At 36.4% G+C, this 25,646-nt stretch overlaps 3 protein-coding genes across 5 annotated transcripts; 2 read left to right on the top strand and 1 right to left on the bottom strand.

Annotated features, from left to right (window-relative positions):
• Window positions 1-138: 138 nt before the first annotated feature.
• LOC143453562 (ketosamine-3-kinase-like) lies at window positions 139-4,948 on the bottom strand. Of its 3 annotated transcripts, XM_076954948.1 has the most exons (7): window positions 4,496-4,948; window positions 4,270-4,391; window positions 3,865-4,005; window positions 2,588-3,190; window positions 2,024-2,207; window positions 1,634-1,788; window positions 139-1,353 (listed from the first exon to the last, which is right to left on the bottom strand). In XM_076954948.1, exons 5-7 carry the CDS (start codon window positions 2,167-2,169, stop codon window positions 734-736), a joined length of 921 nt encoding a protein of 306 aa, XP_076811063.1. In that variant the 5' UTR covers window positions 2,170-2,207; window positions 2,588-3,190; window positions 3,865-4,005; window positions 4,270-4,391; window positions 4,496-4,948; the 3' UTR covers window positions 139-733. The 3 variants fall into 3 exon arrangements, with proteins under 3 accessions (XP_076811063.1, XP_076811062.1, XP_076811064.1); XM_076954947.1 differs by having other exon boundaries at window positions 2,024-3,190; XM_076954949.1 differs by lacking the exon at window positions 2,588-3,190.
• A 12,136-nt stretch (window positions 4,949-17,084) lies between these two features.
• Window positions 17,085-20,622, top strand: LOC143453561 (uncharacterized). Its single transcript, XM_076954946.1, has 4 exons — window positions 17,085-17,207; window positions 17,486-17,850; window positions 18,332-18,398; window positions 18,775-20,622. Exons 1-4 carry the CDS (start codon window positions 17,132-17,134, stop codon window positions 20,235-20,237), a joined length of 1,971 nt encoding a protein of 656 aa, XP_076811061.1. The 5' UTR covers window positions 17,085-17,131; the 3' UTR covers window positions 20,238-20,622.
• Window positions 20,623-23,156: 2,534 nt separating this feature from the next.
• On the top strand, window positions 23,157-25,353 carry LOC143452681 (fibrinogen-like protein A). The gene is made up of 7 exons (XM_076953733.1): window positions 23,157-23,353; window positions 23,521-23,686; window positions 23,782-23,945; window positions 24,097-24,193; window positions 24,398-24,494; window positions 24,766-24,900; window positions 24,974-25,353. The coding sequence occupies exons 1-7, from the start codon at window positions 23,282-23,284 to the stop codon at window positions 25,158-25,160; spliced, it is 918 nt and encodes a 305-aa protein (XP_076809848.1). The 5' UTR covers window positions 23,157-23,281; the 3' UTR covers window positions 25,161-25,353.
• Window positions 25,354-25,646: the final 293 nt, after the last annotated feature.

The raw sequence follows: 25,646 nt of genomic DNA, 5'->3' as shown, positions 1-25,646 counted from the left end.
ACAAATGGGCTTGATACATCAGAAACAAAAGTTTTTGTAACCTTCATACCTAAGAACAGGCCTATAGTGAAAATATTTGTAATGCATTTTTGGGGGCAAATCTGTATTTTAAGCTTGAGAAAAAAACACCACTTGACATTTGTGATGGGATATTTATTGTTTTAATATCGTTAGCGTGTAGGCTACCCATCAAAGGGGTGCATAGAAATTTCTTTTCCAAAATGCAGTCTCAGAACAAAAAAGTTTGGGAAACCCTGATATCGATAACTTATATGCTAGGTAATCTTCAGGAGTGTGTTGAATTAAACACTAATCTAAACGTTGAAATACCGAAATACGAATATTAACCATTTTGAATTTGTATCCTGCAAGTAGATTTGGGCCACAATCTTTATTTACATGAGCTATGAAACAGAGAAATTTTGCAAATTGGGTACACATGAAAAACAGGTTTTCTTTTACTCTCAAAAATAGTGTTAAGTATAAGCCTATAGTTGAATAAGTAAGCATTTAAAAAGTTTGACAAATGTTTTTCAGCAGTGTCAGCTGTTATTTATAAGGTAGGTCATGCTAATTGGGAACCCTATACATATGAAAGAGTTGTACATCCATTTATACAAAAAAGATTGATCTAATGAAGTTATTTTTGATTTCATTTGTATTAAATCACATAATATATTGTACGTTTTCTTAATACTGAATTCAAAAGTCATCTGTTTAAATCATATAAACTTTACTTCAAGTTGGCAATATCTTGCATTAATGACATTGAGGTCGACTTATACCCACTGCCAAAATGATTCCAGTGATTTAAATAATGAAAGAGTTTGTACAGTTTAAGACGCTTTTCAAATCCAGGCTCTTTTGGGATTAATTTATGATAGCAAGAAAAATAGGCAGACGGAAATCCCCCGAACATGTGGGATATGGCTAGGTCAAACTCAGAGTGGCCGTAACTGCAAGCGGGGTCAAAAATGCAGGCTTCAGACTCAACTTCCCCCGCATTACCTCCCCACAGGTCTCCATGAAGTAATGCAGGAACAATCTCCAAAGTACTTGGGAAAAGTTTTGGTAGATTACGTTCAACCTGAGGCCACAAATTTAGCGCATCGCGATCACGATATTTTTCAAGCACCATGTTTATTTGTGGCTGAAGACGATTGCAGGCGTAGAACTGCACCCAGTCTTCTTTCCAGTCATTATTCATTGGAATAAATCCACAGCATGTCGTGATATGAAAACCGAACTTAATGACACATTCAGTTGCTCTACCAACATAGCTTGCATCTTTTTCTGAAGCGACTTTCAACTGTTTGTTGTGAAGATGGAGTCTGGCCATTTTTTCTCCAAGACCTAAGAATGATAGATGTTTTGCACATTAACATATCTGTGTAATATATTAAAAAAAATTGGCTAAATCCTAATAAACTGTAGCCAAGTATGTTCAAACTCCACCTATCGGCTTGAATAAAGTTGAAATTAACCGACTGGTTGGGTTAAGGGTTTAATTGACATTGAACCTCAAATGAATCCCATTTTTCTTAGCTTAAAGGTAACAAGTCATGAAACCAAATCACAATCTATTTAGATAACTATATATATGTTATTCTTCAATACAGCTAAGAAATCTTACTTGAAGCTTGCTTGCTAAGTGAATTTATATTGAGATACTCCATAACAAAGTAGGACTCATCTCCACGACCAAATACTTTGATGGGTTTTGGAACACGAACAATATTGCATTTATGTAGCTTTTCCAGGCTTGCATACTCTCCATCAAACATGATCCTGAATAAATTTACTGATATATAGTAAATGAAAGGAACTCTAGTCCTACTAAATTACACGTAAAAGCCCAAGGTCTGCTGGGATGGGAAACCAATATCTTGCTTGCAGCTAGATATAAAAATTCAAAACTTTAATTTTAGCAGAAATGGATAAAGCTAGTTAACCCTGGGCTCAGCAATACCGGATAAATTACAACTGATTAAGAAATAATGATATTATAGGCTACTGGCAATACCTTGATCCAAGAGATGGATTTTGCTTGACAAAAACCTTTTCACCATCTATCAAGTATGCGCTTCCAGAGCTGATGCATCCCCCACCAGCTCCTCCTGCTGGCTGGACATTGTCACATCCAAACTCTTCCTTGAGGAGTTTTTCCATTTGTTACATTTCATAATATTCGTATTAGAACACGAGATCTAAACAAGAAAGATCAATGCCACGTGAATTTTAAATTTACAAGAAACAAATATGGATCTATCTTGAGAGAATGGTGCATCGGCACTTTATGTTGCATACAATAGGCTTGACAACTACCAATGATAAATTCACAGCACTGAGAAACAGAAAAAATGTACACTTTGTACATGACATAGTTTTTTTACATAGAAAAAAATCTTAACAGTTGCAACTTACACAGTAAATAAAAAGCAAATATTGGCAGCACAGATCACATCGTGACATTATTAAGTGTTTTGACGATAAAATTAATATCTGATCAATCTGTGAGTACTTTGGATTAAATTATAAAGTACCGTTAACTGTAAAGCAAAAATGAAGAAAAAATCAATGTCTTTACCTAGTTTTCAAATTTCAATGTACTTTTCTGCATGACGTGACAACACAAAATATCATTGGACATGGCATTTTCATTATAATATTTTGCAGATATATAATGTAATCAAAATAAAAAAGCATTGGAAAAATGGCACCAAAGATAAACATGGCACATGTTTAGGAATATTAGCGATTTTTTATGTTTGCAAACAATTTAACCAGATTTTTTTAACACATTGACTGAGGGTAATTTATACTTTTCTTGACCAATTTGGTTCCAGTGGCCCAAGTAATCATACAAGTGGTACAATTTCAAATGAATTTATGGGAATTACGCTATGAAAACCGTTATAAAAGTCAGCAGGAAAGCTGCCAAACATATACGCCAGGAAAAGATCAAACTCCACATGGCCATAACATGATGCAGGGTCAGCCTGGATGAGACAAAAATTGCACCCAGTCTGCTTTCCAAGTATTGTCTATTGGCATGAATCCACGACATGTTGCGGTATAAAGGCCAAACTTGTCACTTCCCTTGATTTTCCAACCGGTTGTGAGTTCTTAAAACACTTCTGCATGAGTCTTCTATTATGTAAGCGCAGGTTTTCCAAATCCTCGCCTAGTTCTGCAAACATTTTCGAAAGAAAATAGCTTAACTCCAATTAATGCCAGAAATAGGCAGTCAGCACTAGAAAAGTCCTGTCGTTAACAGTACTGGCACTTGGAATAAAAAGGAATTCATGAGATCGGGACGGATTTAAAAAAACGGAATTTGGCAGTTTGTGGTATTTTATACTGGTACTTTTTGTATCGCAAAACCTGTTGCATGTGCAAGTTTTGCTTCTATTATGGCCCAGTACAGGTTAAAGCATCAAAACATAACTAGCCTCATTCCTTGAGGCTTCATAAACATTTGTAGATTAAAACATGAAAAGCGAACGCTAAAATTGATATTAAGAATTAATAAAAATACTTTTTGATTTTGATAAACATACTTCGTAAAACTTTGAAATACTTTTGTACTTTTTCTCAAAACTACCAATGGTACCAGTAAAAAAGTATCACGGTTCAGTAATTGGGCACTGCAGTAGCTTGCTGCCCACCACCGATTAATGCTAACATTAAGTAGCTTACCAAGAGAGCAAATTTATATATAAATTTATATTATTTTTGGTTTAAAGGGTAACGACTCCTCTGAAAATATTTTAGTTTGGTTGTAATTTTTTAAAGCATTCATAACAACAGAAAAATATCTAAAGTATTATAATGTTACATATAATAAAAGCTAACAATGCTTACCAACTTGCAGTCTGGTTAGCAACTGGCTTCATATTAAAATACTTCATTACCAAAATTTTTTCCATGCCATTTTCGATCAAATGGATTGGTTTAGGAACTTTCAGGGTATTTGTTTCATAACTTGCAGACTTCTATGTTCTCCTTTAAATATTATTTATAGACAGTGAAAAAGAAACAGTAAATTAACCAATTTCGAAGCTATTATACAAAAGTAAAGAAGAAAAACACACGGATGACTAAAAACGGTTTTAAATCATGAAAAGTATCATCTTCTTACTGCTTAGTTTAAAGATGCTGTTAAAAAGTAGGCATTTTACCCAAAAAGCGGTATAGACAAAACTTTAACAAAAATCACTTGATCATCCAGCTTGCGTGCACTACCATTCCAAACAAAACCATTAGTACCTTTTCAGCAGAAAAATGCTTGTTGGCTGTTAAATTCCGTTTTAAGCAAGTCCTCCTTTTCTCAAAGAAAAATTTTAGTGAAGTCCCATTACATGAAAAAAATGCTTCACGAACTTCTCAACCTGTCATAGACAGTTTAAGCAACTAAAATCTCACCTTACAATTGAGAAAATTATGGCAATATTAGGTAAAAGAATGAAAAAGAACTCCGGTATTTCTGTCTTACCAAAAGCAAGAGTGGCAACAACTTAAACCCTTGACAGTCAGCATTCAATAATATACATGAAAAACCCTTCAAGATTTGCTAATTTTCTGGCAATCACAAATTTCCTAACATATTTTTTTGATTTTTCAGTCGTATAAAATAGATTACAAGCCTGCAAAAAAAATTTGCTTGTTTTACTACAGCAGCGCTATACTGAAGGTAATTCCTTAACCTTTAACCTTTTTTAAGCAACCATACTTTTTATTTTATGCTAAGCTGACTAGCTAAGCAAATATGCTTAAAAAATCACCAGACTACTGCATACATTTAATAAAACAGTAAAATAAACTCGAAAATGGAAATGTATCAAGTGCTGTATCAGGATTTAAAAAACACCTCAAACCAAATAAATATAATACAGTATATACCTTACATGAAATATCTAAATAAAACCAATACGGTCAAGAAATAGTCAAACAGGCACAGACACTTGACTGAGAGAGTTAAGATTATTTGTCATTATAGTTTTCGATTCTGACGGAAGTTTCATTTTAATTGATGACTCAACCAATTTTTCCAAAAGTGAACGATTCTGTTTAAGTAACTTGTAATAACGCTTTCCTTGGTCTTTTAAGCTGCAGTGTTCATGTAGTGTCAAGACTGTTGAAAACAAACTTTTTAGTTGATTAACGAAAGTTTTCGGCCACTTTAAAAATAGTTTTACTGTTGATGTCAAAATACAATGATGGAAAGTGCTTGACGACAAGTTATCGTTCGAGAAACTGGTAACAATTTCATCTTTAATAATCATTGACAATTGTTTGCTGTGAGAAATATCAGATCCTACACACATTACCCACCAGAAAGAGCATTTAGAAGAATTTTGATTTAAATGTTTATAACACTTCATCAGAGCACTTAATAACTGTGGTGGGAGGCTGTAGTTACAATCAGATGGAAGATATTTGAAATAAATACGATACACGCAAAGAACAAGTGGATCAAGTACAGCGTTTGTGGCAGAATGCAAAAGCATAGTCAAAACGTTGTTGCACTTTTCAGGTAAAAAAACATGCAAGTCTTCAAATGTTTTAAAAGCAGTTTCTACAACATTTCTCCAATGTGACTTGTGCAAATACACGCGTACATTACTTAATATAAGTTCAGCGGTGTGGTGCGTTAAACAAAACCTTAAAATTTCTAATTTTTTTATCATGACATCGGTACAATCTGAAGATAATAAAAGAAAATGTCTCACTTCATTTTCAAATAAATCACTGATGGCACATGACTCCAGTGATGCAATAGTATGCAAGCTACATAAAAGAATATACTTTACATCCTGATTGCTCATGGTGTATAGTGATAGCATAGCCATTGTAATCTGTTTCACTATCTCCTTTTTAACATCATTTACATTGGCAGAAACGGAATACATAAGACACATAGTTTGAATCGCTTTCAAATAGTCAACAGACAACGACTTTAATGGATCCAATTTGTTGAGCAACGCATACACTTCATCCTCTTTTAAACTACGACAGCAGAGCGATAGATTAGCTCTGTTAAGCACTGAAACTGCGAGGGAATCATCAAGAATTGTAAGGCGGTCCAGTAATAAACTCAGTGAATCCTGTATGATTTTGTTTTCACATTTGCACACTGCCAAGCATTCTAGCGAACGCACAACAACTGACGGATCAGTATCGTTTGTTATCATCAACTTTGTTTTCTTCAGCATGCTCTCAAAGGCATCATTTGATACCCTTGAAGCATCTTCATTCACCTGGTTTATTTGAATTATAGCATCCAACGCTATGCATCGTACGTTTGGACTGGAATCATCCAAACCAGTCATAATGGCTGATGGTAGAATGCCGTTTAAAACTGGCGAAGACATCCGCAGTTCAGAAAGTGATCTCAGAACAGTTCTTCTCACAAGTGCATTTGCGTCAGCAAGATCTTGAAGTATGGAGTTCGTAGCATGCTCCATTTTATCAGAATTACCTGACCTGACTAGTGAAAGGTACAGATACACCAATTTCTTGACACGGAGGTCTTTTGAAGACAGTAAATGGATAATGTCCAAGATGAGGTCTTCTTCATCTTCCATGATGTCACCATCTTTGAAGATAAGTTGCTCTTCAAGAAACTTCAGTTGTTTTTCAGTTGATGTGGTATGAGTTGGGTGAAACTTCGTGAACCGATGCCGAGTTAAGTCACTAAATTTTTCAGCCATTATGATCCTACATTGATGTTATCAGATAAAATTTCTAGAAATATATAAAAATATGTATACATACAATATCTAAGTGAATCGAGTCCAGTTATAACCTATAAACCACTTGACTGAGTGGTAGGCCTATTACCTATATGGTGAACTGCCCATCCTGAGCATTCATTCCGAGCGACGCCAAAGTCAAAGACGTGCTGTGCCAACTGCAATCTCTAAAAAAACCACTGTGCTCTCTTTCTTTTAAACAAGAGATAAATAGAAAAAGAAAATGAATTTCAGTTGTCATTGTTTTACTACGGTTGTGCCAAGACATGATTTGCTCTGTGCAAAACCAAAGTTAAACCGAGTCTACGCAGCTTGGCTGAAGATCACAACAAAGGTCTATGACGTAACTCAAGTGGAATGCACTTTGGACTCTATACATCCCACTGGAGAGGACGAAAGTTTTTGATAAAAATCAACTTCCATGGTATGTACTAAAGCATCAATTATTTACTTATTTATTATAAATTTGCATTCAAATAACCAGTATTTCCTTGGTATTTATTATAAATCGGTGTGAAGACAAAAGTGTTGGCCAGCCACGCAGATAAATCTTCAGAGTGCAGGAGCCACATTCTCCAATGTAGGAGACTACGTAGTCAGTCATGCAGAAGTGAACGATGCATACTTGTATATAGGCTTCTGGGCCACTAATCCCCAACTACTTACATTATGACATCATTTGATTATATGTGCACTTCTGTTAATCGGACTGCAGAGTATGGCAGTTTCCGCCGAGATCTTGGGATTAAAGAAGCAAAACTCTGGTGTTCACTTGTAGTCGTCATAGGGAAGGCGCAGCCTTTTATGCTGGAAAAGGAAGAAAAAGAAGTAAGTCTGTGCAATATATTGTTTCTGGAAAAAATATCTAGCATTTGCTCCTTTTATCAGCTCATATGTTTGTCAATTTTGACCTTTTATCGGTCCATATGTCCACTTTTTCAAATGATTCTTTTGTTCACCAACATGACAAAAGGAACGTTTTTTAATAGATTTTTCCAAATGCTGTCTGGGTGGCAAAAGTTTTTCAATCGCTTATACCTAACAATGGAAAATGTCGGAACGGTTCTATTAAAAATTGATGAGTTATGACTGCAGAAAGCTCTTTACTCTTGAACACTAGAACGGCCGAGGTGTCGAAATCGACACTTTTTGAATTTTGATGTATATTTTTTTTTAGTAAAAGCAATTGCAACGATATAAAATTTTCAGTAGCTTCCTAACTTTCTTGAAAGAGTATGGATAAGTAACATTTACCGAAATTTGATTTTCGATTTATTTTTTACAACCTGTTATACCTTCAACGGCCGAGGTGTCGAAATCGACACCAAGATGATTTTAGAGGTTCAGTAGACTACAACATCTTTTTACTTCGCACGATTGCACTAGCAACTATCATATACTTCAGATTAGCCCAGTTTTTATCTTTTCACATGATTGTTTATCTCCTTTAGATACAGCTTTTACGGAGAGTTTATGACATCCCAAATGTACTTTGTCCATGTACATTTGCACAATAAAAACTCGCTTTGCTTTGCAGCGAAGGCGAACTGTAAAATGCACACGACAGTTTTTGTGCAACGTATGGATTGTATGCCATACGCTATTAGCAGAGCCAGGCTATAAACTGTACAGTAGGCCAAAACAAAACAAGGTAGGCGTGGAAGTTTTCGACCAAACGGCGAGAAAATACACAACTCATGCAGCAAGTAGACGATGACCTTTGGCTGTTTGAACAAAACTACTGGACATAGTAGAGCTAAATTCTTGGATTCTGCACAGAAAATGTTTCGGTAGCAAAATCGGCCGACGAAGCTTCATACTCCAGCTTATGGAGGGGTTGAGGGATGCTTACGCGGTGAAGCGGAAGCAGGTGGTCCAAAGAGAAGTGAACCCAGCGCAGAGAAGACCATCTGGAAAGCGAAGGAAATGTGCGGAAGAAAGTCGTAAAATTATATAGTTACAGTTTGAAGTCACTGCAGCAGGCCAACTTGCGGAGTGAGTGGTAACAGCGACTGAAAACTTACAGAATGCAAAAACTGCACGACGTAAATAGATCAACATGGGTCCTGCTGTAAACTCTAAAGACTTATCAGTTATCATATTGTGTTTAGGAAACATATGAGCTTTTTCTGAAATAGTTAGCGTTTTGTTAAGATACCTACCATCAGAATAATGATTGTTTATGTTTCAACTCATAAATATTGTTTTTTTTTCGTTTCTTAAAAATGTGTGCAACGTCATCAAAGGTCGAATTGCTGTAGGTATGCTAGTTTTTGTTTCTACTGAACAAGCAAAATACATCCTAAATTCATTACGGAAGTATTTAGTTTTGAGTTTTTCGCTAAATTAAATCAAAAAGTACATTTTTAAGGATGGTGTCGTTTTCGACACCACCGGCCGTTAGAGGTAAACTTGTTTTCCGGTCGTTCTAGTGTTAATCGGGTTTATGAGAATTTTTTACGCATTTGCAACAGTAAGTTGGTTAACAATTTGATAGACTAATGATATTTTCATTGAAGTGACTATTTCACTGTATGTAGGTCACGCAGCCTGTAGTTAAAGATAGGTGTTTAAGTTAGGAGGATATAGGTAGGCCTATGTAAAAAGTTGTATAAAGTATACTTTTGCTGTATAAAGTTAGGATCTCACTAAAACCCTGAAACGAAGAAAATAGGCCTAGTGGGGAAATCTGTTTTTAATTTCAGCCTTTTCAGCTCCTTCAATCTTTCAAGCTTTTAGTGTGTTAAAGGTTATATTGGAGTAAGATTAGAAGAAAGATTTGGATTAGGTTTAGGTTGCTTTATAATACTAGGCTACATTATAACATTTAAGTTAACTTTGAATGCACGATTTTTTCCAGAGAAATAGTGGCAGGAAGCCTATTTTCAGGTCTAGGATAGTATACAGGTGTACAACCAGGCAACGTCACAATTTGAGTATCTGGAGTCTAGCATACAAAGGCATCCTGCGGTTGTGCACTTGTATACTAGAGTCGATACTAGCCTAGACCTATATAGCCTACCCTATAAGAACTTTCAATATACCCTAGGCCTAGACCTATCAATCGCGTTAGCCTTTACCGGTAGCCAGTACCTAAATCTGAATTATGACACGCTGCGGTATAAAACAAAAGATTTTGTCACAACAGTTATGACAGGCCTACTACATTTTATCAAAAGTTCAATCAAATCAGCTAAAACCACTGTAACACACTGACACACGCAGTAGAGCACTTATAGAATTAGTTATGAGCTCCAAGTTTTTGCACATTTGCAGCCATTTATATTAAACAAACTAAGATAAAAGGGTCTATAGCAGGGGTGGCCAGACCTGCTTCATGCTGGAGCCGCATATAACAAATTCCAGTTTTAAAAGAGCCACAACACAAACACAATAAAAAACACGAATTTATTCACTCACAACGAAGTGTAGCTATTGATAAACATTAGTGCTGCGTGGTGATACTATGAGTCTCCACTCTCCACCTGGGCTTCCTCAACTCTTTTTGCAATTATTAGTATAACCGTAACCAAGATTTAAAACTAGGTCAGCCCTGACGTACAGCTTCAATCTGACAGTTTACTTAACTACAGTGTACAAGTTAGCAAACTTCTGTACAGTAATGTACTTTTTGGAGTGTAATTTGATTATTACTAACAATGAGTCCAGTGTTACTACATGAGATACAACGCATTGTTTCATAATCTGATCAAACAACTCGTCTAGACCGGGAAAATGCATGTCTAATTCAACAATGCTAATTCATTAAAGAGCCGCAATCAAAGGCTCAAAGAGCCGCATGCGGCTCGAGAGCCGCAGTTTGGCCACCCCTGGTCTATAGTATAAAAGTGCACAACCACCTCAGAGTTACCAAATTATGAAATCATTACACCGACACTGTTATCATATTTTGGGTTCAAAAAAGTGAAGCCAGGAAAAACATATAATCTTAGTTGTTACGTTATCAACTTCCAGGGGAAATCCCCATGAAAAGACGCAAAAAATGCGTTCTTCGAGCTTTTAAAACGCCACAATAACAAAAATGGACCTACAACTTTATGACTTACAAATGACGTCATGACCCTAATATTTACTCCGCCAAACAATTTTCACCTAACCCTAACCTAAATCCCTTCCAAATGGGGCTGAAGTGTAATCACCTCATAGGGTCAAAAAAAAATCGTCAGAAAAAGAAGGCGAACCTCAATGCACGGCATCCAACAAACGCCACCAATAAAATTACAAACCAAACAACAACGTTCATGTAAAGTGGTATATCTCAGATAATACTCAATGAAAGAAAACGAAAACATACAGAAATGAAGAAGAGGTAAATGTTCAGCATTCTGTTTGTGCCCAATATAAGGTGCCACACCACGTGGTGTTACCATATCAACATTAGCTAACTTTAGGACTCTGTGGGTGACGCTACGTTGAATTTTTACCAAAATAATTGCCATTGCTGGCGACAAAAATTCTTCCCAGATTAAACGATACTAAGTTTGTTTCCTTCGGTCAAGTGTAAGCAAAGCTGTGCGTCGAAAGTCGGAGTCGATACGGTTGTGCACTTGTATGCTTTGGGTACGTAACCTATGCGTTTGAATTTGCGTTTCAGTCTCAATCAAAAACAACTCAACAGAAGTTGACAGGCGGTTCTTTGAAAGTACCGGTACTTGGGAAAAATTTACCGACGGTTCCGTTATTCGGTACTATTTTAAAAAAGTAGTTCGGTACTCGGTACCGGCACTTTTTGTGTAAAAGATGCTGCTGCAAGAGCAATGTTTGCCGCTATTATGCCCCCGGTAAAGGTTATTCCAAGTTAAAACATATGTGACGTTACTCGTTTGAAATTTAACTTGACATTTCTAGATTAATAAAGATCAACAGATGCTAAAATTGATAAGGATTAATTGGCATGTAACTTAGTTGTTGAAATAATCACGTAAAAAGTACCGAGTACCGGGACCGACCGAAATTTCCTGAAAAACGTAATTCGTTACAGAGATTTAGTATTTTTATTTCAAAAGTACAGAAGGTACCGGTATCGGCACTGAAAAAGTACCACGGTACAATGATTCGGTACTGCCCACCTATGCATCTCAAGTACCTCTTGTGTCAGGTAATATATCTTACCTCGGGATTTCCACAGACTCTTTAGACCTGGCACGATTATAGGGGAGGAGTAGCACCGCCCCTCCACATTTTTCTTATAAGACTTAAAAATGCAACACCACATGATGAGATATTACGCTCTTAACATAGGTTAGGTTTAAGACTCGGTGGGTGACGCTGTATTTTTTTGCCATTAGGCTATGCTGCAAAGGTTACCGCCATTTCGCTCTTTATAATCAATGGCGAAAAATATAATCGATACGTTATAACTCAGTGGTACTTTAGTATGGTTTTAGGTACGGGGCTATAGTCTATGAGCAAAACTTCTGCGCAACTGGCGCGTGACGCCACGCCAATTTCTAGGTTAAACTTGGTATCAACTTTTAGAGCAGTGGCCAGATCGCTGAGCTTTGCTGAGCTATTGCTTCCCTGAGCTACTTATGTTTTACTGCATGCATACGTAGATGGCCAAACAGCGGGTCGGGTGGGCCACTTGTGGCTTACTCCAGCTATGCTCTTAGCTCATACAAAATATGATCACAAAAAAGTCCAGTCGCTGTAATTACACTGCATATTTTTAGTGTGTCTGTTAACTTTTAATATTACCGTTTTCACTAGTTTGTATTTCTTGTGGTAATTTATTGAAGTGATTATTGTGGAGTGTTATGACTGTGTCCATCTAACTAATAAGGTTTCGTTATTTGTTTGCAACTTTGTTGTGACATTTTCAGTCCTCGCGTCTTAACGCTTTGCATTAGGTTAGGCTTATGACCGTGTTAATGTGTGGTGTTGTTGAGCTGAACGATTCATTTTCGAGTAGGCCTATATAATAGGATGTAGTAAGAGTATATTATAAGGTTTCTGCTGCCCCCACCGCAATCATGCTAATATACTGTAGACACAGAGCCCAGAAAGAGAAAAATGAGCAGGTTTTCTTGTTGGAGATCAAGGGTGGTCCTTCTGAAATTAACATTAACAGTTTGATGCGTTTAAACTATAAACGAAGAATGAAATGGCACTGGAAGAGGCAAACGTCATATTTATTTTGTTATACCAGGAAACGGAAAAGAAGAAAAACGTTGAGCAAAGTGAAAATGAGTGGATACACTGGACGATAACAACTGTGCTCAATAATTGGAATCAAAATACTTCCACCATATCATTTACTAAAGTGGTTACAGCCGAAACCTTCTTAAACAATGTGCATGTATATTTTGCTCGTCTGCAATGTATGTGACGCTCCACCTTTGATGCATGACGACCAAGACATTACAAAATCTTTCACCAATTCATTAACCCGCGTTCAGTTTGGATTAGCAGAACAACAATGCTATTCTAGGTAATATATATTTAAATGAACTACCAATAACTGTTTAATGTATGCACGGTTGAACAGTTTTGTTCGCACATTTAACGTGTAATATTCGAGTCAACAACTCTGTAATTGCTTGCAATTACCAGTACTTATAATGGCATAATCTGCTATATTTAGGTACATAATGCCAAATGTGACTCAATTTTAGGGAAAAGATTTGTTGTTTAACTCGAAATGGGTATTTGGTACACGACTTTCAGGTCAACCGACCCATATCTGTGTACCATATTGCACAGGTGAATTTATTGCATTACCTGATAATTTGTAGTGTTTTTAAACTCAGTTTAGTTATTGTATTTAGCAAATTGTTAGTCGTTTTATGTTTTTTCTTTGTGGTTGCAGACACTGAAATCCACTTTTTTTGAAATGTTTGTTTTCGATTACAGTACTCTAACAGTTGACAATTCCGTGATCATATACTACTAAATTACAATCTTATCTTGATCAAAATCTGAATTCATATTTAGATACGTCATAATGATGGCGCGATATTTTGCATCAATAGCATAATCTAATATCAATACCGGAATAAGTTAAAAATAGCCAAAGTAGTTCCATAAAAAAGATGCGGTAATTCCAACAATTTTGAATGTTTTCTCGTGTTGATCTTAATTATTCCAATCGTAAATTAACCCAGACGTCAAAACGTGTTTCTTGATGTGACAAGCAATACCTAATACCTATATAGTTCCAGTTCCGCTGCATGTTGATATATGATGTTATACAAATAAGAGATTACTTCCTGTCTTTCAGGTCAGACCCGAAAACTAGATTTACTGTAGTCCATCAGCAATCAATGTTATCGAAAAAGCAGTTCATATTTTAAAGGTATTCCCCCTATTTCAAAGAAGGTTTGTTTGTTTGCAAATACCATAGGCTATAGACCTAGGATTGCAGGTTACGCTTAGAAAGAACTGAGACAGATAACAAATGCCCAGTTTGATGTTTACAAAAAACTATGTTCCGGGTCGTTTAGTTGATGTCTGTAGCCATTGCTATTGTCTATTCTGTATGGTCTAACTCGAAGGTGTTACTGTTAATTTAATCGTTTATAAAAAGCTAATGTCAGAGCTGAAACCAGGTACTAAGACATTATAAAAGTTTTAGTTGAATTGAACGATGCGGTGGCAATCGGGTAGCGAAAAGATTTGTACACAGTAAACTACCGAGGATGTCAACGTAGCAATCATAAGCGGTACTTCTATAAGTGAAAAAAAACGTACAAAGTCAAACTATTAAAATGTGTGCTGGCGAAAGTTTATGTATAAGAAGTTTGATTAAGCATATTTCGTGAATGTCTTTGTTATTTATGACGAAGATTTGTTAACGTCAAAATGGCTTAAAGAAACAAGGACTAGGTTCGTCATGGTTCAGTTATACAATGATGCGAAAACGAGCGGGGTTTCGTTTTACCATTCATTTGTCAAAAAGTAATACTGTACTTCAAAAGCATTTTTCGCACTTGTACCAATTCTCAACGCCATGTAGTCCAAATAAACTCATTTGGCAAGTAACTTGAACGTTTTCAATGACTCATATCCAGCAGATTTGCGCTTCAGTTGATAATCTGGCAAATACGCGCCAGAAAGCTATAGTCTGTCGGAATAGTTTTACATGGAATGAACCTCACCTCGTCTGCCCATAGTTAATTAGATTATTGTTGCACTGTTTTGGAACTAGTCCGGTAAGGTTTTCAGGTATAGCCTACCTTTACTTTTTCAGCCTTGAAGTCATACGGTTTAGTGCAGAAGCGTGTCCGTCTATGTGTTTGATTTTTCAAGAAATACTTGGCTAAATTTATTTAAGTGAGTTAGCTTTTTGTTTGACCTAAACCTACTTATCTTTCGTCAATGTTAAAACGTTTTAGACCCATCGAAGGGTATTAAAGCATTGTTTGTGGCCTTTTAGGTTATTATTTTGTCTATGTCTCCCAAAAGGGGAAATTTTTTGCGACCAATAAAACGAAAGAGCGCTATTTATTGCCAAGACGGAATTTTTGTGTTCATATGGTTTAAACGTTAAACATTAGATTGTTCTTATTACCTATTAACATTTTATCGATCAGTGTTTACAACTTGTAAACGGAAACATATTTTTAAATGCTGAAAAACAGGCTTAGTGGTTTGTTTAGGCTGGAATAAAACTCGGTATGGCCTTCAACACTTAATAAGTTGTTATGCGTATATGAAAATGTCAGGAGAAAACGCACATCTTTTATCATTAAGTTAATGAAAAGGAAAGTCTAGTCAAGGCCAGCATAACGGTTTTTGTAACTCCGCCGGCCGTAACTGAATACTATTCATGACATTGTAAAACGAACAATGCATTTAGATTAGACAAACGTTGAAACAACACACTATATGTGAAGTTAACTTTTATGTCGTGAAGTTTCCGCCGGATATGTTGGCCTACGGCGCTCTACTTTAGTAAGAGAGATAGGTTTTAGAGCTAATAGGTTGATTTATAGTTATACAAATCTATCGAACACATAGTGTTCGTATGCAATCACAGCCATAAGATAACAATAACCAAAAAGCACATTAGCGAAGATCCATTTGTTTGAAAAGCAACGTTTTAGACCCAGGTAATTCAAGGTTGTTATTATAAGAATTTAATGCGACAGCAAAACGTAAACAGAGGGCGAGAGTGAAGGAATAATTTCTTAAGAAAACAGTGACATTAAACAGGATGAGGAAAATACCTTAAACGCATTCATGTAGCGAAAGAATGCGTTATTTGGCCCAGTCACGCGCTAGTCAATTGCCAGATGATGTAACTCTCTCCCAGCTAATCCGTTGATTACCAGGTTTCTCGAATGATGCCCTGGGAAGGTGATGACGTCACAGTAGAGGCGAATAGGATGCTATCATTTAAGCAAATATCAGGATTCATAGTTTCAAACGCCACTGAAATCTCAGATGTTTGCTGTGCTGAAAATTATTACGCAATGACGCATTAAACGGCCCTGGACTGCACAATAATCTAATTAATTGTTTGCTGGACGCTTTGTCAACTTTTGCTCCCATGAGAATTAACCGGCCATTAGACCAAGTCGTCACGCTGCTTCAAGGCATGAAGCTGTGAGTCAAACAATTTTGTTGTTATTTTGAAATTTTCGATAGTGAGAAAATCAGCTGTCCCTGTTAAAAGCCTATTTGCAGCCTATTGATAACATTATATAAACCGATAAAAGTCTACCGGATGAATTAGCAGTTAAACTATCCACAGGTTCGGGAAACGTTAGTGCTGATATTTTCAGACGCGTGATTACAGACTCGATTCAGTGAAACACATTACAGCCAAAACATGACATCACGCAAGTCCGCTTTTAATACCTTTCGAAACAAAATACAATAGAACTTGCGGAAGTGTTTGGTTTACGTAAGCTGTAGCACGAAAAGAAAATCTTCTAAGTGCAGTTGCTAAACGAAACAACGACGCAGTGAGTTTTCGTCTGGAGAATGCTTAGATCGCAGTGGTTTTTGACCTAATACATCGTGTGTATAAGTCCCGAAGGTGGTTTTCGTTGTAAGTTAGCATTCGAGAATGACAGTAATCGAGTAAAAACGGTTATGGTTTGGCGGAAAATATTGCTGTGGAATGGAAAAGTACCTTTTAAGCCTACAAATGTCATATAATGTAATGGTCCTTTCCAATCTTTTGTGTGTGCGTCAACTCAATGTAAGATTTTTTTAAGGGTCCATGACCAGAAACAAATGAGAACCAATGTGTTAGAAGTACTATGTGGGTTAAAATACTATATTTATACTACATATGCTATGTATATGTAGTTAAAAGTCTACAAACATGCACGGTTGCATTTTAACAAAACATAATAAGCATGTCTTTCTTTGTCTTCAGTTACGACCAAGTATATAACATTTCTGCGATGGCACAATATGTAGTGTTATTACGATATTTCCTTGGTTTTAATTATGCCTTTGCTTCCCTGAAGCCAGCTACAGGTATTAAATCATTGTGCGATTTGCATGACATTAATTGTATGACGTTTTTCTTATATTCTGGTATAGAAAATACATTTAGATTTAATGTGCAAGATTGCTCACTGCAACTTTGAAGGATAAGAATTTAATCAATAGATGTACATTACACTTGTATACATTGTATCTTTGAAACCTTTTTCTGTTATCTTATGTAACTTATTTTGCAATCTAAAGCAACGCAAGGGCTGTTACTTCTGATGAAATATAATAGTTTTCATGATTTTTATATATTTATGCAGAAAAATACGGATATGACGTTGCAAAATCATCTAACCATCGAAAAGAAAATGAAATTGCTAAAAATGTTTCGTTTTGCCTCGACGGTGTTCATGCAATTCCATTTGACAGGGTTTGTGACGGATTTATTGACTGTCCTGACTTATCGGACGAATGCCCATGTGCAGAATCATTTAAACTAGCCAGTCTCGGTCTTTGCAAGGCGATTTGTTACGGCCACAAGTCGGCTGCCTGCTCCAGTTGTCCGATGGGAACACTTCAATGTGACGGACGATGCATTCGGAGGGACCAAGTATGTGACGAGGACGTAGATTGCCCGCAATCGCTTTTGGATGAGTCCACGTGCATACCCAGTCATGCAGAACGCGTATGTACAGTATAGTGCAGTTGTTCTCAACCTTTTTTGACTTACGGCACCCTGCAAACAACCAAAAGATTTGGCGGCACCCACAGTCAAACCAAAAAGTTTTTGCATTAAATAAAAATAATTTTGGCAACCGTTTTCCTGGACTAGTGATTAGTGCGCAATAACTTGCGGCACCCTTGCGAAACGTAAATGACACCCTGGTTGAGAACCACTGGTATAGCGTTTGCTTTTCTGCAGACCTGCTTTATTTTCAATGAAGGCTTAGACTTATGTCGACCAACGTTCAGTGCAAATGGAAGTACTTAACATAAAATAAGTTTGTTAGTAGTCTATCAGCTTAAATTTAAATGGATATACTGTACTGTATATTATGGAAAATGTTTAACACGCAAGTACGTATTGTGTAGGGCCGGCTATAACGTGTACGATAAATAATTGCGGTGGTTTTATTTATGTTTAATAATGTAGCCATCTGTTACAGGTTGAAGAAAACGGTCTCAACAAAGCCGGTAGAAATCAAAGAAATAAACGCTTCGAGTGCGACACAGGTACAATATGCTTTTCTAGAGCGTATAAGTGATAAATGCTTCATAAAATGTAAATTTACAATTTTTTAACGACCCAAATATGTTTTATTGCAATCAAATGATATAAAGCAACGAAAAATGATTACAACATGTTTTAACATATGTGGCACTGCAGCCTGTAACTATGTATCTATAACAATGTTTGCTTCAAACTTTCGGCAAAACTATTGATCGAAACCGAAGCATCAACATTTATGATTTTGTCTTTTAGTTTTGTCTTTATGCAGTAGGTTTGATAAGTTATAGTAGTATACTATAGTATAGTATAGTATGCAGTAGCAGAATAAGTTACTCACCGTCCTTCCGACGTTGATCATAGGCTACTTGTGTTTTATAGGTGACGAAATTGACATCCCACTCAGCAGCTCAATACCATTAAGCAAGAGATGTGATCTCCACGTAGATTGTCCGCTTGGAAACGACGAGAAAGGATGCGGTGACGACACTCATTTCTATTGCAACAGCGGAATGCCGCACTTTATTTCTCGGGCAAACGTCTCCGACGGAGTTTTTGACTGCCAGGATCATTCGGATGAAAATTCCTCTTCGTATTTTGTTGCAAGCTCGATCTCCTCCAAAGAGGAACTGATACAATCCGCAGGTCTTAGCGTGCTCATCTGGTTCATGTCGATGCTTGCTTTGGGCGGGAACTTTGCCGTCATCGTCAGAACGGCTCGAACCTTGGCCCGGAACTCCAACCGGGCGCCGTTTACGGAACAGATGTCCTCCAGAACGCGGGTAAACAAGCTTCTTATCCTTAGTCTTTCATCCGCGGATTTTCTTATGGGAATCATCTTGCTTGTTATCATAATCAAAGCAAGGCTCACATCCGGAAGATATTATCTTGAAGAGAGACAGTGGAGGACAAGCATCATGTGCAGCGTAATCGGTAGTTTAACGGTCATATCGAGTCTGGCATCTGTTTTTACTCTTCTTTGTATTTCAAGTTACCGGCTATACGGGGTCTACCGTCCTTTCACGGCCAGAAACATGAGCGTGTTTGTGGTTCGTATCTGGATTACTTTTATATGGATGGCATCCATTGCCGTGGCAATCATTCCTCTTGTTCCGTCGTTTTCATCCAACATGGTGACGGCAATGTGGATTAAGAACGGCAATCGGTACTTCCCCAAAAACGAAATCACTTTTAATGAACTAAGAAGATTTGCCGAAATGCTGGTTGCTTTAAACGGCAGTCACAGACCAGAAAACATTCCAAATAACTGGTACTCGTTGGAAAATTTCTTAACTAGTACTTTTCCTCAGCAAACTCCCGTTAGTCGAGGCTACTTCGGATATTACAGCTCTAGCGGTTTATGCGTACCTAGAGTGTACAAGGCAGCAGGCCAGTCATACAACGTCAACGCTTATTCGTCAATTGTGATAACGTTCAACTTCTCTGCAATGGTCTTTATAATGGTTGCTTACGTCGCTATTTACCGGAAAACGAATCGAACAAGACCCAGATGTTCTCATGAAGATCAAAAGGAGAAGCAAATTACGGTGATGCAGCGCAACATCACTTTCCTCATCGCAACAGACATGTGCTGTTGGCTTCCAATCTGCATCATGACTTTTATTAGCATGAGCGGGATATCGCTTCCGCCTATGGCGTACGCCGCGTCCGCTATAGGGCTTCTTCCTATAAACAGCGCTGTCAATCCTTTAATTTATTCCAACGCGTTTTCGTTTATGTTTCACGCGTTCCAGGCAAGACTTCACTTAGCATTTAAACTTGGAAATAAAAAAATGCCGGAAAATGAAAGACTGAAAGCTGTTCCTGTCATAACGGAAGTGTAGTGACCAGTAATTTTACAGTAATTTCCTTTAACTGTTCATTAACTGTTACTGTGCGCGGAAAAATCATGACCTTGTTAATTGGTGTTTTCGTTATTTTGTCGTGTTTCAATCACAATTGATTTGTCCCATGCATGTATGTAAGTTAGGAGGTTACCCATTTTTTGCTAAAACTTTTAAACCTTTTTTCATATAATTGGTTATTTTAGCCTGATGCTTTAAAACAGCAAAGCTTATAGCAAATAATTACGTAAACAGCGTTAATTAATTGTAGTCAAGGTTATTGTTGGTAAGTGTTAATTTATTTGTCAATCTTTACTTTAACGTCCACACCGATGTTTTCGTCTATGCGTATTTGAGTGATGACGAATAAACACGCTTAATTGAACTTAATTTTGAAAATACATTATAAATACTTCAAAACCCTGAACGGCAAACAGCTGAATAGTATGAAGTCGATAACATTATGAAAAGCGTGCCAGATGTTGGAAAGTTGCAATATAACTATGTAAGCAATGATGGGACAACACGACAAACCATTGTGATTTTAGTATTGATTTTAGATTGTTATTTCTCTGCTAAAACATTACGTAACAGTGTTACAGTTTGTTGGAACTGAAAAGATTTTTTAATGGTAACCCTCAATCGAAATAAAATTCCATTTTCATAAAGTCTAACAAAACTATACTGTATAAAGGTATATAACTGCCTTGTACATATAATAGAATTGTACAAAATCTATATTATCTATATAAACACGTTGTCAGTAATTTGTACCTTTACTATTTTAAACGAAGACAGATACAAACTGAACTTACCATCCAACTTTTTCTCCATCTCGCTTTTTCTCTGAGAATAAGTCTCTAATTGCTATTACAGTTTCATGTTTCTTGAAAAACTAAAATAATATGGCATTATTTCAAATAAGTCTTTTTTATCGCCTTTGAAATTTCGATTTAAGAATGATTGTAACGACTTTTTATTAATAGAATTCATTATAACGACATCGCATTCCATAAGGCAAATCATTTGTGATTTGATATCAACGGACTCGTCCAAAGACGCTCACATTCAATTTTTTTTATTTCGACGAAGAAACGCTAGATGTAAGTTTTTTCGTTGTGTTAGAAAAATGATGATACATAATAATGAATAAAAACAATTACTTGATAATCACTTCTATCAAGCTGCTTCTATATAGCTATACACTGTACAGTTCAAAGGTGGGCAAACTGCCGGTCGCCGACATGTTTTTAGTGGCTGCTCTAGCTGAATAGTAATACCCATTATTGTTCTTTATCCATGCATTGGTTACCGTATTTGTATTGACACTACTGATTTGCGGCTCTCTGGTGTTTGTAGTTTTCCGCAGTGACTCTTTCGTTGAACAAGTTTGCCCACCCCTGGTATAGTTCGTCTATATAGGCCTATATAGCTTTTAAAATTTAGGACTTTCATAGAAATCTTATAGCTTTTATGTTTGTTTCTTTGAGATATCTGCTTCCTTTAAATCACAAGCAGTAGCTAAAGCTTTCGCAAAATGTGGAAACCGATTTGATAAGAAAAACTGCTGCATTTATTTAAAACCATTAATTACTAGCTCATGGAGGGCCTATTTCTGTTCCACTCAAAGTGAAGATTTGCAAAGCAAAGGAAACTATTATTCATGTAATCAGAGCCAAAGGTATTTCGTTTCTTCTGATAATGAGATAATGATTCATAAATTTTTTGCGCCTGGGGTATAAAGCATAAGCTGCCAGTCATAAGATTTTGACGATTAGTGCGTCAATGCTTTCGTTTCGATTGAAAGATAATCTTGAGGACTGAGCTAATACAATAACACAAGTATCGGTTATATCGACGTAACGACAAAACGCTGTAAATAACACACTAGTAAAATTGTACACTATACGGACAAAAAGACACTTTTCTGTGTCTGTCGCGGCCAAGCTAATTGAACTATAAGTCCAACGTATGTCCAATCATGTTCTGAATAAAAATAAACAATAATAATAATTAAATTTGCAAGTAGGCCTACTGACGATGAAACAAGTAACAACCGATGTTTGGCTGTTAAAGCAACAAACTTGAAAAAAACCTCGAGCGTTTAAAAAATTAGGCATATGATTTAAGGACTCATAAACTGTCATTGGACACTTTTGATGAAATCCTTTATTTTTAAAACATTACTATTGTACAGATAACAATATTGTGAAGTGTTTACGGGAAAACCACCACCAGTTGGAATATGTCTGATCACTAAAATAGTGTCGTTAAGTGCGTCATTCGATCAGATATGTCGGCAACAAATCAAAACGTTAACTTCATCAATGATCATCGGATGGTGATGAAACAAGCGGGATGTACTTAACTTACGAAAGCCATAATACAGCAAGAATGACCAAAGCCAACGATAATCACAAACTGATTTACCAGATTCTTTCGTGGAAACCGCAAACATTAAACATGACCTTTTATGTCTTGCTGTCTATGTCTTTCATGTCACCGCATATTACACCCATAACAATGATAATATCAATTGTGATAACGCAGAGTTAAAGTTCAAACTTGATAATGTCACAAAACTATTTCTTCGTTGGAAAACGTCGTCTCGGTCGGTGATGTTATCTTGATAATTGCGGAATAATTCCCACAAAATCGTCATTGGTGTCATGCCCCGAGCAAAATAACACAGAGGTTTCGTTCCACCGTACTTTTCCGCTAATAACGTGACAGACATGATGATTGCTTTCTTTCAGTTGAAGAGAGTAAGTGGAGCGGAATGCAGGTGCATAGCCGCAAAATTTGTCACAATTGCTTCGTAAACAAGCTGTTTTGGAGAAGAAAAATGTTGTTTTTCAGCAGCATTACCAAAATCCGCGGTTTTGCTGACGACAGTTGGCTGATAAACAATATAACCCGAAACAAAACTTTCCTCCATCTACTGGCTATATATATCAGTCTGAAATCGTAGAGTTTATGCAGAGACAAGTTGCCAGGTTGGTGGGTGTAATATCACTGAAAAGGTTTCTCAAAGTCTTGAAGCTATGAAGTTCGCAATCTGTTTGATTTTATTCGCATTCTATTATAAGATGACCTGTTCGCAACAATGTAGGCAGGTGAGTTTTACAATAAAATGTTTGACTGTTTTGGTAATGTTTGGGTAAATAGCATTCAACGATACTTTCAATAATTGACAGTTACTAATACTTTCAACCATACTGGACTAAGTGCAGATTTAAGGAGATTCGACAAAGAGTTTAACAACAATTTTCTTACTACCCAGGTGACCGTATGCGATGATGATGTTGTAAAAGGTGATAAAGGAGTCCGCGGGAAAGCCGGAAGCAAAGGAGTCAAAGGTGATCGTGGAGAAGATGGTGATAGAGGGATCCAAGGAGAGTCGTGCGCTCTCGGATCACTTGGGGTCGAACTTATGGAAAAGCTAACACGTGAGTTGGCTTTGACGTGTACAATAAATAGTTATTATGAAATATAAAGATTCAACGTGACTAAAAGGGATTTACAAAAACTTTACCATCAATAGGTTTGGAAGAATTGCTGTCTTCCTCAACTACCATAGCTCCTACAACGTCAACAACAACGACAACCACGTCAGCATCTCGACCTGCGTCATGCTCCACGTCATCAGCAAATGGCGTGCGAATTTTGCAAAATGGTGATCAAGTGCTGTGCGAAGATGGATGGACGGTATAAACCTCTTTCATATTTTAGGCTCCTTTATATATCTACAGCCAGTATTCAGTGAATTTGCTTGTCTCTTGAAAGTAGTTTTGTCAAAAAAGTTATTAATTTATTTATCATTTAATTTCACAGTACTGTATGTTGTTTTAACTTTTAGGTTTTTCAAAGGCGCATGGACGGAAGTCTTGACTTCCAAAGAGACTGGAATGATTATCTATCTGGGTTTGGGCAAATGGATGGAGAGTTTTGGCTAGGTATAAAGTTAATACAATATTATGTAATATAGTTATATAGTCTTTAGTGAATTGCATAAGTTTTTAAACAACCTGTAATCATGTGAATGCGTAAGGTTCTGGTTAATAAATATGTTCACAAAATTCGTAATGCTAAAGTAATAAAGTTCGGTATAGATTTTTCAAATTTTGCAATTTTGGCAACGCCCATGCACTCTTATGTAGGTCTGGGAAAAATTCATCGAAATACACAGAGTGGAGATTGCAATTTGAAAATTGAACTTTGGGATTTTGATGACGTTTACAAATACGCCGATTATGAGTAGGCCTTATAACATAACTTAACATAACACATATAACCTGTCATATGAAATTATTTGCATCTCATATAGAAACGCATTTGTTAAAGGCCTATGGTTTTATAAACTTTGATGTTTGACGTTCATAGAAATTAAGATTAAATCAGAAAATTAGCTATAACTATGTGTTATAAAATAGTTTATGTAAATGCAAGATTCCTGATTCTAACGTTAAATGTGTCCTGTTTTTTTTTCAAACGTTTTTTACTAAAACATTAAATTTTTTGCATATAGTGACTTCACACTTGATGATGAAGAAAATCTCTTTCGTCTTCACATCGGTTCATACAGTGGTACAGCTGGTGACTCTTTGACTTATCATAACAATCGACCATTTTCATCCCGAGATAGAGATAACGATGACACCAAGTATGCTGACTCCATTCATATGACGTAACTGCGTGTAAATTTCATGAATCCATGATATACTCATATTTTGCAGCTCCTTGAATTGCGTAAACAACTATGGTGGTGGTGGCGGATGGTGGTTTGGTTATTGTCGTCATTCTACATTAAATGCTTTATGGGAACGAACTAGAAGTTCCACCGAAAAGATATTATGGCAGCATTGGTCAAGCAATGTTGGATTAAAATCGACCAAAATGAGATTTCGATGTGTTGGGAATTAAAATCATCTACAAGAAAATTTTTCTGGAGCTGTAAATGATAAGTTTTAAATCATGTGTAATGAAAACCACATTTTGTCATAATATTGCTCAAAATATATTTTTAATTCACTTTTCGTTTAAATTTAAAATTTGGAAAATCATTGTATTGAACTGGATGTTTAATAAATAAAAACAATTTTACGTGTGTAAAGTACTTCCTTCTGAAAAAAGTGCTTGGTTTGCCTTCATTGCAATAAGCTATATGTGTACAACCAGAAATTTCACTCATTTCACAAAATTTGTTCTAATTAGTTATCACAACACTTTTTTCGTATGAATTTTATGAACTTATGACGCAAACCACAATAGAACCACCTTTACTAGCACACGCGATAAAATACATATATCCCATACTGTGGAAATTGGTAGAGCCTAAATGCAGTACATGTAAATGGACAAAGTATGTTCTTTTTTAAGTACCACCTCGTGTCAGATCGCTTCGCTTCC

The sequence above is a fragment of the Clavelina lepadiformis genome, chromosome 4 (assembly GCF_947623445.1).
Source record: "Clavelina lepadiformis chromosome 4, kaClaLepa1.1, whole genome shotgun sequence".
In the NCBI taxonomy this organism is placed as follows: domain Eukaryota; kingdom Metazoa; phylum Chordata; class Ascidiacea; order Aplousobranchia; family Clavelinidae; genus Clavelina; species Clavelina lepadiformis.
The sequence above is the reverse complement of the archived record's forward strand: the minus strand, read 5'-3'. Positions and strand labels throughout refer to the sequence as shown.